At 44.9% G+C, this 23,861-nt stretch overlaps 1 protein-coding gene across 4 annotated transcripts in view; it reads right to left on the bottom strand.

Annotated features, from left to right (window-relative positions):
* The window catches only part of LOC143815513 (uncharacterized), a 781,879-nt gene extending 764,484 nt beyond the window's left edge, over positions 1–17,395 (bottom strand). For 2 of the 4 annotated variants that reach the window (XM_077294772.1, XM_077294774.1), the window contains exon 1: positions 16,821–17,395. In XM_077294772.1, the coding sequence (XP_077150887.1) occupies positions 16,821–16,874 (54 nt within the window). In that variant the 5' untranslated portion in view covers positions 16,875–17,395. Of the gene's footprint in view, positions 1–2,479; positions 2,508–16,820 lie in introns of all 4 variants that reach the window. The other 2 variants (XM_077294773.1, XM_077294771.1) reach the window with 2 other exon arrangements.
* Positions 17,396–23,861: the final 6,466 nt, after the last annotated feature.

Raw genomic sequence — 23,861 nt, forward strand, 5'->3', positions numbered from 1 at the left:
ATATAGACAACGATGCCGATCGCTGCAGTGTCGCTGTTTCGTCGTTGTGTGGTCGCTGGAGAGCTGTCACACAGACAGCGCTCCAGCGACCAACGATGCCGAAGTTCCCGGGTAACCAGGGTAAACTTCGGGTTACTAAGCGCAGGGCCGCGCTTAGTAACCCGATGTTTACCCTGGTTACCAGTGTAAATGGAAAAAAAAAAAAACACTACATACTTACATTCCGGTGTCTGTCGCGTGCCCCGGCGTCCGCTTCCCTGCACTGTGTAAGCGCCGGCCGTAAAGCAGAGCGGTGACGTCACCGCTGTGCTGTGCTTTATGGCCGGCGCTTACACAGTGCAGGGAAGCGGACGCCGGGGGACGCGACAGACACCGGAATGTAAGTATGTAGTGTTTGGGTTTTTTTTACATTTACAATGGTAACCAGGGTAAATATCGGATTACTAAGCGCGGCCCTGCGCTTAGTAACCCGATGTTTACCCTGGTTACCAGTGAAGACATCGCTGAATCAGCGTCACACACGCTGACTCAGCAATGTCAGCGGGTGAGCCAGCGACGAAATAAGGTGCTGGCCTTCTAGCTCCGACCAACGATGTCACAGCAGGATCCTGATCGCTGCTGCGTGTCAAACACAACGATATCGCTATCCAGGACGCTGCAACGTCACGGATAGCTATCGTTATCGTTGTTAAGTTGTTCAGTGTGAAGGTACCTTTAGCCAGAGAAACCAAGGAGAGACCACAGGTCGCCCCGCAGCACAAACAGTCTGTCTCTCTCTGTCTCTATGATGAGGAACAAGTTTGTGCTTCGGGGTGGCCACACACAACTAGCTGAAGTAGGGGCTGGTGTCACTGGGCCAGGTACACTGATGCAGAACAGCGATGGCATGCGTGCCCTCAGTTTGCCACCACTGCCCTAGGGTAAGTTCACTCTGCGTCTTTTTCCACTTCATTTGCTAAGTGGTATCTTTTATTTATGGAAATAACCCATTAACACCTTAGTGTAAAATGTACATCACCACTGGGGTCACTGTGTGTGGAGAGGGCTCAGGAGCAGAGGTCACTATTACCTAGCTGATGGTGTGTGTGAAGGTTCTCCTGCTCGCGGTGCCGTCAGACAGGTCCTGGGAGTTCACAGCCAATTAACTCACTTCACCTATCTGACGTCAGCGCGAGCGCAGTGGGAAATTTTCCCATGGCAGTGTCATCAGACATGTAATAGGAGTTCACAGGGAGACAGTGAGCACATGCTGCTCAGTGTCTCTGCTGGATGACAGGCTGTATGGTCGCATCAAGCAACCATGCAGCCTAGCATCTAGATGTAGCAGAGCTGGGACAAATGGATTATCATCTTCTCTGCGGAAAGGTGAAGAACAATGTTGTTGTTTTTTTAAACTATTTTGCAGAAGACAATGGCATCGGTGGAATGGGCGAGGTCGAAAGCATGGTTTAATTAAGATTTATTAAAAGGAGTGTATCATTCTTTCAATTAAAGGACTTTTGTGTGTGTGTGTCTGTGTTTTTGTACAATATGACTATGGGGTCAGTAATGACAGTGTCTTATTGACGGCTCTCCATTACTAACCTCGTGGCTTGACATCAAACCCCCCCCAACTATCACCCCACTTGCTACCACTACAGGGCAAGTGGGAAGAGCGAGGCTAAGTGTCAGAATTGGCACATCTTAGAGATGCGCCTTTTATGGGGCGGCTGACAGCTGATATTTTTAAGCCTGGGAGGGCCAGTATCCATGGCCCCTTCCTAGGCTATTAATATCAGCCTGCAGCTGTCTGCCTGGCCTTTGCTGGTTATTAATTATAGGGGGGGTCCCTAGGTAATTTATTTAGTTCCCCCATTAGCCAGGAAAGGCTAAGTATACAGTTGTGAGCTGATATTAATAGCCTGGGATGCTCCATGGGCACTGGCCCCAGCAGTCGGCTTTCCCTCTGCTGGTTAAAAAAATTTGCATGGTCTGAGTGCTGTGCGATTTTTTTCTCGCACCCATAGGCTTGCATTGGCGAGCCTCGGTGCTAATCGCAGCCTGCTGCGATTTTACACGCACGTCGAATATGCCTGAGGGAAAAAAAAGCTGTGTTCTCCCATGGCACTTAGCAGTATTCTAAGGTAGTGTGACTCCGTCCTTAGGCTAAACTTTATATTAGACCTCTGCTTTCACTATACTGGGGTAAAAAATAAAGTTAAACAAAACAGGAAAAAAAAATGAATAATCAACATTTTACAGAACGAAAAATAAAGAAATTAAAATGAATAAACATATTTGGTACAACCAACCCTGAAAATGTCTATTTTGATAAAATATAAGATTAATTAACCCATATGATAAATGTCAGAGGAAAAAAAAATCAAAATGCCAGAACTGTAGTTTTCTAATCACCAAACCTACCTAAAAAAGTACAGAAAAATACATTCAAAACCTCATAGGTACCCCAAATTAATATCAATAAAACAGTTTTACTTACCAAGCAAACAACAAGCCTTCACACAGATCTAATGGAAAAATACAAACATTATGGGTAAAACAAAAACATCATTTTTTTCGGCATATAACCCCTTCCTGACCATAGATGTACCCAGTATGTCTTGGTTGGGAAGTACCTACCCACTTTGGGCGTACTGGGTACGTCATAGGTAAAATGCGGCACCACAATCGCAGTTGTGATCGCATTAAAGTGCCTGCTGAATCTTACAGCAGGACACTTAGAGTAGTTGTCCCTAGGAGTGGTACCGTCCCCCCCGCCAACTACGATCGCCGTGATTGGCTGTTCAATTTTGAACAGCCAATCACAGTGTTTTCAGTATTTCAGGGCGTCACTAGGGCCAACTCTGATTGGTGCGATTGACGATGACGTTGATTACACCAATCAGAAAGCACTGACGTGATCTGACCCCACAGTGACCGGCCTGTACTTACTCATTCTAGCTGCGGAAATGTACAGGGTGGTCATTGTGTTGTTCTGTGCTGGGCCTTGTGGTGCCACAGACTTTTTCAAGCCTGTGCCATCACTACTGGTGTTCCTGCTGATGAAGTAGAAAGAAGCTTTTCCTGATTCTTCACCAGATCCGTTCCTGACCTTTCCTAAGCCATCCGAATCCCACTCTCCCCACTGTTTTCCCCTGTACCCACCTTCCGCCCCCTCTTCTGTCGCAGAGCACTGATCAATACTTGATCGGTCGACTATTGGCAGGGCTTTTCTTTTGTGTGCGTCCTGCAGCCACTGAGCATTGATCAGTGTCACAAATCGCTGATCTGCACTTGTGGTCAGTGTTTTCCAGGACTTTTTCTGTCCCTATTTTTTCTCCTCCTCCCCACCTTTTGCACCACCTTTGTGAGTGTGTCCTGCAGTCTTCGAGCACCGATCAGCGACAGAAATCATTGATCCGTCTAGTACAGTTTTTTTTTTACTGAATTGAGTCAAGGGTAGTGTCTGATTGCAAAGCGGAAAAAAAAGCAAAAAAAATAAATTATTTAGATTACTTAACAGGATTAGATAAGGGACAGTAAAAATATACCATAGTATCCATCGTCTACTACAGTATTTTTTTTTCTGAATTTAGTTAGCGTAAGGCTATGTTCACAGGTTTGCGTTTTTTGCCGCATTTTTTTCCCGCAGGAAAAGCATTAAGCTACTTACTGGTAGCGGCATTTTTCGGAGGCCCATGACAGCACTACGAGAGAGGGGATCCGCCCTTCAGGAACAGGAAACCTACGGATACAAAAGGGCGGCACCTCTCCCATGCATCAGTTGTATTCCAGAGCCTGAGAGTACTACCGCGGTTAGTGGCACACAAATATACATTATATACAGTTTATATACAAAATATTCTATTGCATTGTAACTAGATACCACACGTGAGATCTATATATATCTCATTATATACATTATAGGAAGTGCAACCCCCACGTGAATAGGGAGAGAACTAAGGGTGCTGTCATGGGCCTCCGAAAAATGCCGCTACCAGTAAGTAGCTTAATGCTTTATTCGGACTCCCATGACAGCACTACGAGAGATTTACAGAGATGTAAGCTACCTTAGGGAGGGACTATAGCTTGTAGCACCCTTAACCCGAAGGTGAGATCAGAGGAGAACCCCAAATCCAACCGATAGTGCTTAAAAAAGGTGGAAGGGGACGATCACGTGGCTGCCTTACATATCTGGTCGATTGACACTCCAGATCTTTCCGCCCAGGATGTAGCCATGGCCCTGGTGGAATACGCCCTCAGATTCTGCGGAGCCGGACCTCCACCTGCAGTATAAGCCAGAGAGATAGCCTCCCTAATCCACTTCGCTAGTGTGTACTTCGATACTCTAAACCCTTTCCTAGGACCTTGGAAGGACAAAAATAACGCATTCTCTCTCTTCCAAGCATCAGTGACCGAGATATATTCTAACAGACATCTCCTAACATCCAATGTATGGAGTAGTTCTTCCTTAGTATTGGAAGGATTAGGGAGAAATGATGGTAAAACTATCTCCTGTGATCTGTGAAAATGTGATGCCACCTTTGGCAAATAGGCCGGGTCCGGTTTAAGGACTACTCTATTCTGTAGAAACTCTGTATAAGGGCAAAGTCTGGAGAGCGCCTGTATGTCCCCCACCCTACGAGCAGATGTTATTGCTACCAAAAATGCTGTTTTAAGGGATAATATCTTAACAGAGGCTGAATGTAAGGGCTCAAACGGTTCCCTAGTCAAGGCTGAGAGGACTAGGTTGAGATCCCAAGGCACCGACCTATTCTTGTGTATAGGTCTAGCTCTACTAGATGCTTTAATAAACCTTGATACCCCAAAATTATTAGCAATGTTACAAGAAAGCAAGGCCCCTAGGGCTGAGACTTGTACTTTTAACGTACTTGTAGATAGATTTAGTTCCAAACCCTTCTGCAGGAATTCTAAAATCTGGTTTATTGGTATTCCCTCTTCAATAATAAAATCTGAAGAGGCCAGGAACTTCCTCCAGGTTCTAGAGTAGATTCTTGTTGTTATTTGTTTTCTACTCTTCATAAGGGTATCAATTAAATTTGGGGAAAAACCTCTGTTTTTTAACAACGACCTCTCAAACTCCATGCCATCAAATGGAGTCCCTTTACTTGTGAATGGCTGATCGGACCGTGGTGGAGTAAATCCGGAATGTCCGGAAGTACCCAGGGGTCTTCCATCGACATGGTCCTGAGCCAGGAAAACCAGGCCCTTCTGGGCCAGAATGGGGCAATCAATATGACTCTTGCCCGATCCTCCCTTATCTTTCTGACCACTAGGGGCAATATGCCCAGCGGGGGGAACGCATAAGCCAATCGAAAATCCCATTTGATCAGGAAGGCATCCACTGCCAGAGGATTCTCCCTGGGAATTAGGGAACAGAATTTTCTTGTTTTTCTGTTGTCCTTGGTGGCAAATAAGTCCACCTCTGGATGACCCCACTTGCGGACAATCTGATCGAAGATGTCTCTGTTCAGAGACCATTCCCCTTGTCTTAAGGTATTTCGGCTTAGAAAGTCTGCTTTTACATTTTCTTTTCCTCTTATATGCAGCGCAGTTAAAGATAGTAAATGGTTTTCTGCTGTCTGGAGCAGGTGGTCCGCTACTTCCATCAGAGATTCGGAATGTGTTCCACCCTGGTGATTTACGTAGGCCACCGCCACCTGGTTGTCCGAGATCTTGACACGGTGACCCTGTAGATATACGAGGAGTTTCTTAACTGAAAATTCAATCGCCATTAACTCCCTCTGATTGGAAGAGGCTGATATTTGGTGGTCCCATAGACCCTGAACTATAATGTCACCCATGTGTGCCCCCCACCCTGCGGGGCTAGCATCTGTTTGTGATGAATCCGGCGTTCAGGATCCGATGGGCGCCGCCATCTTGGATCGACTGCGCATGAGCAGCCACCCAGCGACCCGGAAGCGCCCGCAGACTCTGCCCCCGACGTCACCGCAGCCCGGAAATGCTCCAGCTCACGCTGAGAGCGGTGCAGGACACCGGGAATGAACAGCAGCGCTCTGGACGGCATCCATCTCCTGACGCCGGAACCCCGCAACCCCGCTGCACCGCCGCACAGACCTGAAGGGACGGGCATACTTACCGCCACTGGCGCTGATGGAGACAAGAAATCCTCCGGACTCTTCTCCCTGCTGTAACACACCACCGACGTGCAGACCAGCCAGGACCACCGTGGCGTCTCCAGGGACTCCCGCACCGGCCGAGGTAGGAGACCCCCCCCGCTACCTGATTCGGCCGGCCAGCCTGGGTCCTTTAGGATTTATCCGTAGGAATCTGTCCCTCCAGGAACAGGAAACCAACTGATGCATGGGAGAGGTGCTGCCCTTTTGTATCCGTAGGTTTCCTGTTCCTGAAGGGCGGATCCCCTCTCTCGTAGTGCTGTCATGGGAGTCCGAATAAAACCTACTCTCCTGGCAGTAAAGAAGCTGCTTACAAAATGCAAGTTTCACTGCGTTATTGTTGTCTCTTGTGCATGATGGTAAAAGTTTAGTGCCTAAAAATTATCATGCAACTTCCTTAACCCCTTAAGGATCAGAGTTATTTCAGTTTTTTGCTCCCTTTTCTTCCCAGAGCCAAAACTTTTTTTACTTTTCCGTCAACTTTTTCGTCAAGTTGTACTTTTGAACAACACCATTGGTTTTAACATAACGTGCACGGGAAAAAGAAAAAAAAATCCTAGTGCGTTGAAATTGCAAACAAAGGCAATGCCACAGTTGTTTCTTTTTTTAGGATGTTCACTAAATGCTAAAACTGACCTGCCATTATGATTCTTCAGGCCATTTCAAGTTCATAGACACCAAACATGTCTAGGTTCCTTTTTATTTAAGTGAGAAAAAAAAAATCCAGAATTTGGTTAAAAAAAAAAAAAAAAAAGCACCATTTTCCGAGGGGTGTAGCGTCTCCATTTTTCATGATCTTGGGCTGGGTGAGGGCTTATTTTTTGCGTGCCGACCTGTCGTTTAAATTGATGTCCTTTTAGTTTAGATACGATCTTTTGATCGCCCATTATTGAATTTTATTGCAATGTAGGGGTGACAACAAAAATGTAACTGAAGTTTTTAATTTTTTCTCGTTACACCGTTTAGCGATCGGGTTAATTCTTTTTTTTATATGGATAGATCGGGCGATTCTGAATGCGGCGATACCAAATATGTGAATATTTGAATTTTTTAATTGATTTACCTTATATCCTCGAGTATAAGCCTAGACCCCTAATTTTGCCACAAAAAAAAACTGGGAAAACTTAATGACTCGAGTATAAGCCTAGGGTGGGAAATGCAGCAGCTACTGGTAAATTTCAAAAATAAAAATATAAGTAAAGTAAAATTAATTGAGACATCAGTAGGTTAAGTGTTTTTGAATATCCATATTGAATCAGGAGCCCCATAAGATGCTCCATACAAAATATGCCCCATATAATGCTCCATAAAGTTCATGATGGGAGCTATAAGATGCTCCATACAAAGATATGCCCCATATAATGCTGCATAAAGGTTAATGATGGCCCCATAAGATGCTCCATACAAAAATATGCCCCATATAATGCTGCATAAAGGTTAATGATGGCCCCATAAGATGCTCTATGTTAAAATATGAACCATATAATGCTGCACAAAGGATAATGATGGCCCATAAGATGCTCCATTTTAAAATATGCCCCATATAATGCTGCACAAAGGTTAATGATGGCCCCATAAGATGCTCCATATTAAAATATGCCCCGTATAAAGCTGCACAAAGGATAATGATGCCCCATAAGATGCTCAATACAAAAATATGCCCCATATAATGATGCACAAAGGATAATGATGGCCCCATAAGATGCTCCATATTAAAATATGCCCCATATAATGCTGCATAAAGGTTAATGAAGGCCCCATAAGATGCTCCATTCAAAAATATGCCCCATATAATGCTGTATAAAGGCTAATGATGGCCTCATAAGATGCTCCATACTAAAATATGCCCCATGTAATGCTGCTGTGATTAAAAAAAAATTAAAAATGACATACTCACCTCTCATCGAAAGGGGTTAAAGTTTTTGCATTAAAAAAGCAGCAAACCTTGATGCTTGCATTTTTGCACTTACCCATTGCTTTCTATGGGTGAAAAAAGCACTGAAAGAAGTGACTTACTGCAGTTTGCAAAAAAACGCAGCAGTTTTACAAATCAGTCAGGAAAAAAAAAAACTGTGTGTGCATGAAATTTCTGAAATCTCATAGCTTTTGCTTTTACTCTAAGGATATATTTACACTTTTTGCATTTTTGCTGCTTTTTTTGCGCATTTTGTTACGTAAATTTTAAGCTGCATTTTACAGTACCTACAAAAGTTATAAGATTTCAGATTTCTGATTTGGAAAAATGCTGCGTTTTTGCAATTTGCAGCAGGTCCCTTCTATCATCATTTTTTTCACACATAAAAAGCAATAAGTATGTACAAAAATGCAGCAAAAACTAATCAAAACCTATTTTTGAAGCTGCCTCTTTACTGCCAAGATAGCAGGTTTTACCTGCGGAAAAAAAGCAGAAAAAAAGCAAGGTATGAGCATAGCCTTACAGTCAGATAGCATGGAAAAAAGAATTACACCCATGCGTGTGTCCTACAACCATTGAACATTGATCAGTGACACATTGCTGATCGACCTCCAGTTGTTTTTTTGTGTGTGTAAAAAAACTATTTTAAAAAATTATTTAGATTAGGTACAGTAAAAATATACTGTAGGAATCAGCGTCTGTCATACTACAGTATTTCTAAATGAATTTAGTCAGTTAGTGTTAGCAAAGCGGAAAGAAGAATCACATCCGTGAGTACAACTTACAGCCGTCAAGCACTGATCAGCGACACATCACTGGTCGACCTCCGTTTTTTGTTTTTTTTTAGTGTGTGTGGAAAATAAACACCTCAGATTAGCTGATTAGGGACAGTAAAAATATACTGTAGTAATTAACATCTACTACAGTATTTCTAACTGATTTAGTCAGTATTAGGCTGCCGTCAGACTATCAGTATTTGGTCAGTATTTTACATCAGTATTTGTAAGCCAAAACCAGGAGTGGAACAATTAGAGGAAAAGTATAATAGAAACATATGCACCATTTCTGCATTTATCACCCACTCCTGGTTTTGGCTTACAAATACTGATGTAAAATACTGACCAAATACTGATAGTGTGACGGCAGCCTTAGTGTTAGGGCTCATTTCCACATGCGAGGCACACGTCCGTATCTCGCATGTGGAAACCAAGCTGTGGAGCCGGCACTCCAGAGCGGAGCGTGCGGCCGCATAGGAACACATGGAGCTGCACAGTGCCGGCGCCAGAGCTTGGTTTCCACATGCGAGATACGGACGTGTGCCTCGCATGTGGAAATGAGCCCTTAGATAGCAAAGAGGAAAAAAGAATCACATCTGTGGGTACGTCTTACAGCCATCAAGCTCTGATCAGCGACACATCACTGATCGACCTCAGGTTGTGTGTGTGTGTGTGTGTGTGTGTGTGTGTGTGTGTGTGTGTGTGTGTGTGTGTGTGTGTGTGTGTGTGTGTGTGTGTGTGTGAAAAAAGAATGAAAAAAATAATCATTTAGAATAGTTAATAGAATTAAAAAAAATCTAATTCTAAATTTAAAAAAAATGTACAGCAAGCACTCTCACACACACCTGAATAAAATGTGGTACTCCTACAATCACTTCATACCTGAAAAAATGTTGTCCCGCTGGTCCCAAACATGGTATTCAGAGGAGTCTCTCGCATCAATACCCGGCACTCGGGACCGGAGCGTTCAGCTGCATGGAAATACATACAGCAGCACACTCCAGTCCCAAGTGCCGGCGGCAGTGCCGGGTATTGATGCGAGTTTCTCGCATTGCAGTCGCAAGTGTGACACCGGCCTAAAGGACAAGGTCCCACCTTCCTTTATTTTCCAGAGTCCTCCCCTTCCTCAAGTGATACTGAACCGCCATATAGATGACCCAGGACAGAAAATGAACCAACGCCCACCGTTACTGACCCTGTATGGACATCACCCCCCGAAGATTATGGGGCACAGATTCCTGATTGTGTGGAGCAATCAGGAATCCAATTTAACACCAATTGACTCACAGAAATAGACTTTTTCAAAGTCTTTTTCTCTGAGGATTTTGTAAACCTGTTGGTGGCCGAAATAAATTTGTACGACCAGGAATTTTGGGTACAAAACCACCCTTCATCATTTTCTAACTGAACTTCTGTAGTTGCAGTAGAAATTATGTTTTGGGGCCTTGTTCTTCACATGGGGTTAGTTAAGATGCCAGAACTTTGGCAATATTGGAGAGTTGATGTTTTCTATTACACTATACTGTTGCACATGGCCATGATCCATAGAAATTTTGAAGCCATCTTCAAATTTTCCTCAAGTGGCTTCAACTGTCATGTGGTCCCCATAAAAATGGTTTTGTAAATTTTGCAGGAAAAATTAAAAATCGCTGGTCAACTTTTAACCCTCCTAACAAAAAAAAAACTATGTTTCAAAAATTGCGCAGATGTAAAGTAGACATGCGGGAAATGTTATTTATTAACCATTTTGAGTGACATCTCTCTCTGATTTAAGGGCATATAAATTAAAAGTTTGAAAATTGCTAAATTTTCACCAAATTTCCCATTTTTTCACAAATAAACACAAGTCATATCAAAGAACTGTGACCACTATCATGAAGTACAATATGTAACAAAAAAAAAACAGCATCAGAATCAGTGGGATAAGTTGAAGCGTTCCAGAGTGATTACTTCATAAGGCGACAGTGGTAAGAATTGTAAAATTTGGCCTGGTCATGCAGGTGAAAACAGGCTTCCGGATTAAGGAGTTAAATTAAAAAAAATAAATAAAAACCAAAAAAAATCCTAACCTGTTTGGTATTGAAGTAATACTAACATCCCATTTTCCATGCGATTGTCGGTGGTGTATCGTCCTCCCGGCCCCTCTTATCAGTTCCTGGATCAATTTGCCACCTGGCTTCCTCACTTTCTTTCCTGTGACATCCCCACCCTCATCATGGGTGATTTCAACATCCCCATTGCTTTTCCCCTCTCTCCATCTGCTTCTCACCTTTTATCTCTAACCTCCTCTTTTGGCCTCTCGCAGCATACTAACTCTCCAACGCATAACGACGGAAACTCCCTCGGCTTGGTCACCCCCACTTTCCACACTTATAGAAACATACAGGCCATTAACACCCAGAAACTTAGGGGCCAATGAGTACCTCAAGTTCTTCATATCTCCTCTATCTCATGTCCTGATTCTGCACTGAAGCATTACAATGAAACCCTGCAAAGTGCCCTGGATGAAGCTGCACCTCCTATACATAGAACAACTCGGCACAGACGGCGACAACCGTGGCACACGCTGCAAAAACGTTTCCTGCAGAGGTGCTCCAGGTGTACCGAACGTCTGTGGAGAAAATTTAATCTACCCGAAGATTTCATCCATTATAAGTTAATGCTTAAAACATACAACTCTGCCCTTCACCTTTCCAAACAAACCTATTTTAACACCCTCATCACCTCCCTGTCCAATAACCCTAAACGTCTTTTTGACACTTTCCAGTCCCTACTCAACCCAATAGTGCAGGTCCCAACCACAGATCTCCGTGCTGACGATCTGGCCAATTACTTCAAGAAAAAATTGACCACATCCGACAGGAAATTATCTCCCAATCCCTTCATACCATGCACTGTCCTCCCTCCCCCACAGCATCTAGTTCACTCTCTGACTTTGAACCAGTTACAGAAGAAGAAGTAATCAGGCTCCTTGCATCTTCTCGCCCACCACTTGCACCAGTGACCCCATTCCGTCACATCTCCTACAGTCCCTTTCCCCAGCTGTCACCTCTCATTTAACAAAAATATTCAACCTTTCTCTCTTCCGATATAGTTCCCTCTTTAAGCATGCCATCATACATCCACTACTTAAAAAACCATCCCTCAATCAAAACTGTGCCGCTAATTATAGACCTGTCTCTAATCTTCCCTTCATCTCTAAACTCCTCGGAAGCCTGGTCCAGTCCAGTCTTACCCGCTGTCTCTCAGATAACTCTCTTCTCGACCCTCTTCAATCTGGTTTTTGCTCTTTACACTCTACTGAAACTGCCCTCACTAAAGTCTCTAATAACCTAACAGCTAAATCTAATGGTCACTACTCCATGCTAATTCTCTTGGATCTCTCTGCAGCATTCGACACTGTGGACCATCAGCTCCTACTCACTATGGTCCACTCCATCGGCCTCCAGGACACCGTTCTCTCCTGGTTCTCCTCCTATCTCTCTGATCGCTCCTTCACGGTATGTTTTGCTGGTTCCTCCTCCTCTCACCTTCCCCTGTTGGAGTTCCTCAAGGATCAGTCCTAGGCCCCCTCCTCTTCATATACTGCCCCTATTGGATAAACAATCAGTAGATTTGGGTTCCAGTACCATCTCTATGCTGATGACACCCAATTATACACTTCTCCTGATCTCACACCTGCCTTTTTAGAAAACACCAGTGATTGTCTTACCGCTGTCTCTAACATCATATCCTCCCTCTATCTGTAACTGAACCTGTCAAAAACTGAACTCATGTTCTCTCCCTCTACTAACCTACCTTTGCCTGACATTGCCATCTCCGTGTGTGGTTCCACCATTACTCCCAAGCAACATGCCCGCTGCCTTGGGGTCATACTTGATTCCGAGCTTTCCTTCACCCCCCCCCATCCAATCATTGGCTCACTATTCTTATCTGCATCTCAAAAACAGTTCTAGAATTCGCCCTTTTCTTACTTTTGACTCTGCAAAAACTGTTTCACTCATTCATTCTTGTCTGGACTATTGTAACTCTCTCCTAAACGGCCTCCCTTTTACCAAACTCTCCCCACTCCAATCCTTACTGAATAATGCTGCCAGGATTATATTCCTCACCAACCGTTACACCGATGCCTCTACCTTGTGCCAGTTATTACACTGGTTACCCATCCACTCCAGAATCCAGTACAAAACTATTACCCTCATTCACAAAGCGTTCCATGGCTCAGCACCACCCTACAACTCTTCCCTGGTCTCAGCCTACCACCCTACCCGTGCTCTCCGTTCTGCTAATGACCTGAGGTTAGTATCCTCAATAATCAGAACCTCCCACTCTCGTCTCTAAGACGTTTCACGTGCTTCGCCAATTCTTTGGAATGCACTACCCAGGATAATACGATTAATCCCCAATCTCCAGTTTTAAGCGTGCCCTAATAACGCACTTGTTCAGATTGGCCTACTGCCTTAAGGCATTAAACTAACTATCCCTGTGTGGCCCAGTCATGTAAGTTAAACCAAAATCAGGTTCCTCGCATCATGTTCTCATACAATTTATGCAGTTAATAGCCTCTGTGTCTGTACTGCTACATACTTAGGCTGATAACTGGTTCATGCAGCTTTACATGAACACTCGATCCTTACACTATGGCTGGTACGAACAACGAAAGCAATTGTTACCATCCACCTCTCGTGTCTCCCCTTTTTCCTCATAGTTTGTAAGCTTGCGAGCAGGGCCCTCACTCCTCTTGGTATCTGTTTTGAACTGTGATTTTTGTTATGCTGTAATGTCTATTGTCTGTACAAATCCCCTCTATAATTTGTAAAGCGCTGAGGAATATGTTGGCGCTATATAAATAAAATTATTCTTATTATTATTATTATTACTAACAACCTGGATAATCTTGTTTCCAGGGCCTCTTTACCAGACACTGAATACCATAGAAACCCGATTGCAGAATGCCACTTTTTTTCACCGTTTTGTCCCACTCGGAATTTTTTTGCCCATCTTTTAGTAAATTATATGGTATAAATTACAACTTGTCCCACAAAAACAGCCCTCTTATGACTATGTTAATGGGAGAAATAAGGGGAGGGGGAAAATGTAAAAATTAAAATTGAATGCAGGGGTTAATTAAATGAATCTAACATTTTCTAAGGGTACTTTTAGGCATACTAGCTATGTAGTGGCTCTGTACAAACATGAGTCTCCAGTGTATGCGCGTCTTCCATAAGGAAATCTTCCTGGCCCTTTTTTGTGTGCAATAGCTCCAGGTCTATCAAACAAGGTATGAAGAGAACATCTCAAAATGGTGAATTTTGTGAGTAGCCCTGCACAGAAGAGCAGCTCTGGGTGCACATATACTGGTTTTAGGGGTTTACAGATAAGTTACGTATGGCACCCTGGAGACAGGATGACATTGTCAGAGAAGGTGCTTGAAGCTGGATCCGACAGTGTGTTGGGAGGTTGCTTGATGATAGAATACTGAATGGGGGTATTATGGGAACCCCTGGATCTTGGTAAACTGCTTCAGGGTGATTTCAGTGGAAAGGCTTTGGTTATCATTATAGCTGTAATGATTTGGCTGTCACTAATGTGAGTGTGGCAAGAGCTGGATGTGGCTCGTGACCCTCTCTCGGAGCTGAATGTGGCTCTCAGGGTCAGAAAGGTTGGGGACCACTAATCTAGTGCATAATATCTTTCCTGCAGTTCAATTTTAGATATAAAACATATATCATATAATTGACACAGCCACCACCCAATGATTTAATGGTGCAGAAATAACCATTTAATACTTTTACGGTTAAGAATGCATGAAATATGCCATAGCTTTAACTGCTAGCATATTATCAGCAGGGCTCAGTTGACAAGTCATACAGGAAAGAGGTGGGTGCAACTTTTGAAGTAGAGCCAACTTTGGAAGACAGGAAACAGAATGTAGCAACATCTGAACATACGTGTAGAGTTGTTTTGTTTTTTTTAAGCATTACAGAGAATAAGTAGTTTGATTTTTGTGGCAGTCAGTTTGCACATCTAGTTATCCCTACACATAGTTTGGTACCCAGAGGCCCCATAAAAACTAGATATCTATCTGCATTACTATTCTTCAAGAAGGAAGGAGGGGGGGGGGGGGGGAGAGAAAAAATAAACGACCAGAAAGTCCCATGAAATGTAAAGAATTCTCAACTTTATTAAATAATCAATAGGACAGGAATGCAGAGACGTGGACAAATAACAAATGGCTAAAAATGCCCAGAATAACGCATGGGACACACAAAACCAAGGGAGCCAACATATCCCACAAAACAGTTGTATTAATTGAAAAGTCCTGTACTGAGAGTGAAGTTAGTGGGGAAACCCTGCAGTGTCCAAGGTACAGAGGAAAGTATACAGCCTGCACAAGTCAGTGGGGAAACCCTGCAGTGTCCCAGGTACAGAGGAATGTATACAGCCTGCACAAGTGGGGAAACCCTGCAGTGTCCCAGGTACAGAGGAATGTATACAGCCTGCACAAGTCAGTGGGGAAACCCTGCAGTGTCCCAGGTACACAGGAATGTATACAGCCTGCACAAGTCAGTGGGGAAACCCTGCAGTGTCCCAGGTACACAGGAATGTATACAGCCTGCACAAGTCAGTGGGGAAACCCTGCAGTGTCCCAGGTACACAGGAATGTATACAGCCTGCACAAGTCAGTGGGGAAACCCTGCAGTGTCCCAGGTACAGAGGAATGTATACAGCCTGCACAAGTGGGGAAACCCTGCAGTGTCCCAGGTACAGAGGAATGTATACAGCCTGCACAAGTCAGTGGGGAAACCCTGCAGTGTCCCAGGTACACAGGAATGTATACAGCCTGCACAAGTCAGTGGGGAAACCCTGCAGTGTCCCAGGTACACAGGAATGTATACAGCCTGCACAAGTCAGTGGGGAAACCCTGCAGTGTCCCAGGTACAGAAGAATGTATACAGCCTGCACAAGTCAGTGGGGAAACCCTGCAGTGTCCCAGGTACAGAGGAATGTATACAGCCTGCACAAGTCAGTGGGGAAACCCTGCAGTGTCCCAGGTACACAGGAATGTATACAGCCTGCACAAGTCAGTGGGGAAACCCTGCAGTGTCCCAGGTACACAGGAATGTATACAGCCTGCACAAGTCAGTGGGGAAACCCTGCTGTGTCCCAGGTACACAGGAATGTATACAGCCTGCACAAGTCAGTGGGGAAACCCTGCTGTGTCCCAGGTACACAGCCTGCACCGGCCACATAGTAATGGCTGACACTAATGACTGGTGATGCCAAAGGAGTAATTGTGCCTAGAAGGGAACACCGGCAGGAGCTCACAGGGTCTTGGCCTCCAGTTAATTTTTTATATAGAAACACGAGAAATACTTTTTTTCTGTTACCACGTCCTAAAAAAAAAAGCAAATGGCGATCATAACGACGTATGTACCCCAAACTGGCAATGATGAAAACGTCAGCTCAACATGCAAAGACAACCCCTGGCCCAGCGCCACAGACGGGAAAGCAATAGTGGGAGTTATGGAGGAATGGGGACAAAAAACGTCATCTTTAGTTACAAACTTAAATGTTTTTTCACCACTAAAAAAATAGAAAACGTCTTTCCAAGCTGGGTATCACCGGCCCCGTACTGGTTTCCAGGTTATTTACCACAACGAAACCCGCTGGTAGAATGGTGTTTACAATGTGGAGTTGGCGCCATTTTCAATTTTCACCTCAGGCAGAATCCTCCTGTGACCCCGGACTGTCACAGAGGGGCAGCCAGCAGCGGTGGCCGAGCAGCACACGGGCAGCGGCGGTGACCGAGCAGCACACGGGCAGCAGTAATAATAACCCGCTGACACCCGGCGCCGGGGCATCATGCCCGCACACAGTAATTACAGCACGCAGCGCAGGTATCGTAGAGGAAGTGCAGGGCCGTGCCAGTGCGTGCAGGGTTAACGCCGTGCCCTGGTGAAGAGCCGGGAGCGCGCACGTTGTACTCACGCATTGGGAGCCGCTGCTGGGCAGAGCGCCGAACCAAGTGCAGTTGTCCGCCATGTTGTATCCCCCGCCGCTTCATGCAGGGCCTCCGTTATATCACACCGACTCTGATTAGGTTTTACGTTGCTAACGTTCACCGTCAGGCGTGCGAGGGTCGGCGGAGGAACAGCGTGTGCGCATGCGCGTGTTTGCTGTGTTCGCGCACTTCGCAGCCCATGTGGCCGGATCTGTGCTTCGCTGTCGTGTGTGCAGCTGCCGGGCTCCGCTCTGTGAGCGCTGACAACGGGCAGTGTGGTGATGGAGTGGAGACTATAATGTATGGGGGGCTGTAGCCACACGCACAGGTGGTCTGCTATACATGGAGCCTTCTGAAGTGTGCAGGCCCCACAAATAACCGCCCCCTACTGTCAGTCATTAATACGGAGCTGGGCCTCCTGCTGCAGGATCTGTAGGCGCTACAGTCAGTGATGGCCGTTATGGAGACGTTTCTGAGGCAGACATACTTCATATCCGCCTGGGTTACCGCTGGATGGCGGAGTTCTGTACTGCGGTCGTTATGGGTGAAGCATATGAAGGGTTTCACGTATAACAGCTGCACGGCCGAGACCCCAAAACTGCGGCAGCTCGCCGTAAACCACAGGCAGGTTATTGATATTAACTACAGCGATCGTCACCTTAGGAGACGGTGGGGAGCGCCGGCAGGACGGAGCAGTGGCAGCGATCGTGTTGATATACCGTATGTACACGCACAATGTGGCATCACCATGGGCCTGTATTCTAACCTTTTTTTCTAGTAGGGTGCAACCCCGTTAAGGGTATGTGCACACGATCAGGAATGGCTCAGGATTTGACGCACTGGCCGGTCACATGCGGTTTTTCATTGCATGTGGGGGGTTTTGTCACTTGAAATAAAGCTACTTTAAAGTTGGCTTCTGGGAAGGAAAAAAAAATGACGTGGCTGTGTTCCCACTGTCTGTAAACGCCGCGGGTTGGATGTACATCTGCAGCGTCCAGCTGTTAGGCTACGTTCACATTTGCGGTCAGCGCCGCAGCGGCGCCGCATGCGTCATGCGCCCCTATATTTAACATGGGGGCGCATGGACATGCGTTGTGCTGCGTTTTGCGCCGCATGGCCGCAAGCGTTGGACGCAAGAAACGCTTCAAGTTGCATTTTTTTTGCGTCCAACTTTCGGCCAAAAAGGACGCATGCGGCGCAAAACGCAGCGTTTTAGCGTGCGTTTTGCCGCGTTTTTGTTTGCGTTGTGCGCTGCGGCGCCGACGCTGCGGCGCACAACGCAAATGTGAACGTAGCCTTACAGCATAGTGGATGGGATTTCAAGAAACCCCATCTCCACTGCATGCACCTATGCCCACGGCTCACATGTGGAGATGGACATGTGGCGCCTCGCTCCACACCGCAGCATGTCTATTTATTTAGCTGAGATGCTCAGTCTCCACTGCGTAAATTACCCATACACTTTCATTAGATGCGGTAAAACCGCATTATTTTCCTAGTCACATGCGTATTAAGTGTGGGAACACAGCTTACTACGCATGTGTACTAATTTACATCACGGTGAATCTTGTGACACAGGAAGTGGAGGAAAGCACAGAGAGGTCCCCTCCTTTTTTAATAAATAATAATTTAAGAAAAAAGGTAGCGTGGGTCCCCCTATATTTGTCAACCAGCCAGAGTAAAGCAGACTACTGAGACTGGTATTTCAGGCTGGTAAGGATCCAATATCCATAAACCTTATCAGCCTGATAATATTAGCAAAAATAGTGGGATCCCCTCCAAAAACAAAATAGCGTGGGGTCCCCCTATTTTTGTTAACCAGCCAAGTAAAAAGCAGCTGCGGCCTGGTATTCTCAGGCTGACGAGGCCCATAAATTTTGGCCCTCACCAGCCTAAAAATAGCCCACAGCCGCCCCACAACTGGCACATCCAAAGATGCGCCAATTGTGGCACTTTACCCGCCTCTTCCCACTTGCCCTGTAGCGGTGGCAAGTGGGGTAATATTTGTGGGGTTGATGTTACCTTTGTATTGTCAGGTGACATCTAGCCCACGGTTTAGAAATGGAGAAGCATCTATAAGACACCTATCCATTACTAATCCTATAGTTGTAAATACACAGCCAGAATAGTCTTTTAATTGAAATAATGACACAGACACCTTTAATAGATCTTAATTAAACCATACTTACTGCATCGCCTATTCCGCTGACACCCTCGTTCTCCTGTAAGAGAATTAAAATAAAAAAACAATATCTTTACCTGTCCGCCGAGAAGATATACTGTTCCGCAATGAGTCCAGCTCTGCTACATCTGGATGCCTTTGGCTGAACGGTGGCATTATGCCACCATTCAGCCTGACATCCAGATACAGCGGAGCTTGAGGCTATGTGGACACGTTGCGGATTTTACCATGGATCCACAGCATTTTTGACGCAGATTACAAGTCCCATCAGCTATGCCTGCTACATTGACAGTGATTGACACATTAGCCAATGATGGGACAGTAGTAGACCCATCATCCGGCTAATGTGTTGAATGGAAAAAAAAACCATACACACATACAGTACATATAACAAGTACATACAACATATGACAAACAGTACATACAACATATGACACTACATACAACAGTACATATGACATATAGTACATACAACAGTACATATGACATACAGTACATACAACATATGACATACAGAACATACAACAGTACATACAACACATACATATAAACATACAGTACATATACACAACACATACAGTACATACAACATAGAGTACATACCATCACCTTGATCCCCGAAGCCCTTGCTCACCTGTAAAAAATATTAAAATAATAAACAATATACTCCCTGTGTCCGCAGACATCCAATTAATACGAGTATCCCACGACGATCTCCCGTGGAGAGCAGCCACATCAGCTGATGCGACCGCTCTCCAGGGGCCCTGACGATACAATGACGGAAGGTATCCTTCCGCACTGTATTCCTCCGCCTCTGTGAGAAATAGTCCCTACTCTCACTTTTGGCACTGCTGTGTGGGAACATTCCCACGCAGCTTTGCCATAAAGTGAGACCAATGAACCCAGGTACCCTCTTCAGTGATGCACTGCAGGAGCCATTGTCTCCTGTCAGTGTGTCACTGGAGGCCCTATAGAGCAGTGACATCACCTGATGTCACTTCTATAGGGGAGATCGTCGTGGGACACTCGTTACTAATTGGACTATGGCGGAAAGTGAGTATACGGTTGGTTTATTATTTTTAACTTTTTGCAGGCAATCGAGTATGGTAAGTATGGTGAAATTAAGAATATTAAAATACTTTTTTCTGGCTGCCTTTTTTTTTTTTTTTTTAACTCTTTCACTATTATAGGATTAGTAATGGATAGGCGTCTTATTGATGCATCTCAATTATTAACCGGACTTAATGTCACCTTACAATAGCAAGGTGACATTAACCCCTTATTACCCCATATCCCACCGCTACAGGGGAGTGGGAAGAGAGGGGCTAAGTGCTGGAATTGGCACATCTTGTACAAAAAAAGAAACCTGAGTCACAGCTAGTTTATCAAAAATATACAAAGATTTTATTACAACCAAGTAAAACACACCTTACAAAAATCCTTTTAAAAAAAAAAATACAGCCTGGTGAAACAGCAGAGTTCGTAATAACGCTCTCACAGGTGCTACAAGCTACCAGTAATTAATGCACAAGAACCCCCCATTAGCCTCACATATTATCCTTACCCTTTCTAGGTATCGGCGGTATATTGGCGATAAAAAACAGAATGTAAAAAGCTGTAATCAGATATCATTACCCATCATGGCGCAGTGCAGGAGAGCTGGGACTCACTCCCCGACGTACGTTTCAGTACAGATGACCTTCAGGGGGCGTGGCTAATAGAGGTAACAGTCTCTGTATTTGTATTCGTCCAACCGATCATCTGATCAGAGGACGCCAATTGGAATGTGCTGGATGCGCACGTGCGCGGCTGCAGCGCCATCCATCACTGCACACCGGCACCATCAGTCCAGACCCGGTCACGTGGGGCGGCCGGCGCCTAGACGTCACCAGGCAACTAGGTACATAGAAAGAGGCACCGCTGCACAGCATGTAAACGGGCAGTGAAACCGCACAGCGCGCACATCCAATCTCACTGGAAATACAAACATGACATAGCACTTAATTTTTGCTAAAGGTAACCTATGGTGATATATCAATACAATAGAAATCGGTATATAGAATTTACCAAATCCCCTGGTCCCCTTATTGCAAAATACTGCGAAGCAGAGAAATAGAATAAAACAAAAAGGCAGTCTATATCATGAACGCTGGAGTATATTATATAGTCCAATTCTTCAATCCGAGTATGGACACCGGTAAGTAACCTTTCATCCATCCAGACGATGCCAAATGGAGTCATACAGATAGAACATGAATAAAATTCGTCACTTGAATTAAAAAAAGACAAAAAAGTAAGTATACAGGACAAACAATATACGTAAAAATAGCCATAAAATCATACAGATGACATGAGGATGGCAAGGACACACACAGGCAAAAAGAAATGGATCATACTATAGAAATGAGGCAAAACCTTTTGACTCATTGAGCCCATTGGGGGACATAGTCCCCAAGATGGTAATCCACCTACATTCCTTTTGAGCTAATAGGCGCTTGATGTCTCCACCACGAATGCCACACTGGACATGTTGGATACCCCTAACCAAAAATGATTTTGGATTGCACTGATGAAACAATTTATAATGTCTAGGGATTGTCTTCAATAACGTCAAATCAGTGACGGCAGCTGCCGCCTGGATGGCCCGTACATGCTCCCGTGTGGGTATCCGTAATTGGCGAGATGTTAGACCAATGTAGATTTTGGGGCATCCACATGTCGCATAGTATATCACCTGTGTTGTGGCACACGTGATATACTGCTTGATGGAAAAGTTTTTTTCCCCATCAGCCGAGGTGAAGGTAGTTCTAATATTATTTTTGCAGGCCACACATGTCCCACATGGATAGCATCCCTGTGGGGGACCTCGGGAATTAAAGACATTTTTAGTCACCAGAGCGTAATGACTATGGACAAGAATATCGGCCAAGTTTTGGCTCCTTCTTGCGGTCATGAGGGGATTTTTAGGAAGACAGCCCGCCAAGACCGGATCAGTGAACGCTCCAATGACGCTGGAGGCATTCTCTCATTTACCCCCATCGTCCATTGAACGTAGAAATAAACCTGATCTGGTCCTGTGCTATCTTGGTTTTTGCCTGAGAGTGTAAGAGTGCAGGCCGGCTGCTTCTCTTAGCCCGCATATAACCCCTTCTAATGCTCTTGCCGCTGTACCCGCGCATCCGGAACCTATCCTTCAAATAGGATATTTGCCGCTCAAATCCCTCCTCCGACGAGCAGATTCGTCGAATGCGTAAAAATTGGCCCACCGGGATGGCCCTGACAGTGCTCCCAGGATGACTGGATCCCGCATGCAGTAATGCATTGACCGAGGTGGGCTTTTGATAGACATCCGTCTGCAAATGCAGATGTCTGTCAACCAGTATTTTAATATCCAGAAAGTCCACCTCGGTCCTGCTATATTTATACGTCAATCTGATATTAAATGCATTTAAATTTAAGCCATCCATGAAAAGCTGCAGTTGTTGTTCACTGCCCTGCCAAATTATAAATAAATCATCGATGTACCTTAGCCAGCACTGCACATGGTCCGCGGCCTGGGTGCCCTCCCCGCCAAAAACACCCCTTGTTCTGTCCTCACTAAATGAGACAGGCCCAAGTAGCTATCCAGTCAGCTAAACCGCTATACCGGGGTCCAATAAGGAGACTGTGGTTGAGTCTGTGCTTTATTAAACGTAGTGGTATATTGATGCGTTGAAACTGTGAACAATGATATACATAGAATCAGTGCATGGTAGGGAACAAATACATACTACACATGATAAACGTTATGCATTACATTTAGAAGGCTAGTAACTGAACTAGGAGTGCAACTGGTTAAGCTAGGCTAATATAGAGCAGAAATATCTACAGAGAGCATAAAGACATACCGGCAATGCAATCGCAAGGGGGATGAAGTGTAAGCTTCTTTCCTGGAAGGCAAACTGGAAGTGAAATGATAATGGAGGGAAATGTAGGCTGAGCTACCATAATGCATTGCAAAGGAGGAGGAGAATCAGACATAAAAAATACATAACAGAAAAATACAACTGTCAACATGACTCTGACCGCTAGAGGGAGCCAAAGCACTACAAATAAAGGTATGAATATATCAAGTCCTGTATACTGGCTGAGAAACTGCAAATTATGCAAACAGATAATTGGAGGTAACAAATTAGATGGCGGAGACAGAACACTCCCGGTCTGACATCAACGGATGTCACTACTTTCTTCCGAAGGCAACAATAGGACCAGTTCAGATACTGGTCTGGAAAATGTCTTAGGTTCATTCCCTTTGGTCATCCTTAGTTCAACTTTGCGGACGTTGCCGTCCTTGCTCGGGAATGTTGCGGTAACTAGACCAAGTGGCCACTGGTTCCGGTGAATTTGACAGTCTTTCACAAGAACAAGGTCACCTACGTTAAGATTAGGTTTAGTAGATTGCCACTTCGTACGTGGCTGCAGGGTAGACAAATATTGTTTGCGCCACCTGTCCCAGAAAGTATTTGCAAGACTTTGTACCTGTCTCCATTGGCGCTTGTAGAGGTCCATAGCGTCGAATCCTCCTGGAGGGGCACTGGACAGTCCCGTTTTCTGGGTAAGTAGAGTAGCTGGAGTCAATAGCAAGGGCTCCTCAGGGTCGTTAGGAACTGGAACCAGGGGTCTTGCGTTAATTATAGCTGCAGCTTCTGCCATGAAGGTGATGAGGCTTTCATGGGTGAGCCTCGCTGCTCCTTCTTGAAGAAGAGTGGAGTCAAGAATTCTCCGTACTAGACCAATCATTCGCTCCCAAGATCCTCCCATATGTGAAGAATGAGGTGGGTTGAATGACCATGTGCAACTTTGGTCA

This window comes from Ranitomeya variabilis, chromosome 3, assembly GCF_051348905.1.
Source record: "Ranitomeya variabilis isolate aRanVar5 chromosome 3, aRanVar5.hap1, whole genome shotgun sequence".
NCBI lineage: Eukaryota > Metazoa > Chordata > Amphibia > Anura > Dendrobatidae > Ranitomeya > Ranitomeya variabilis.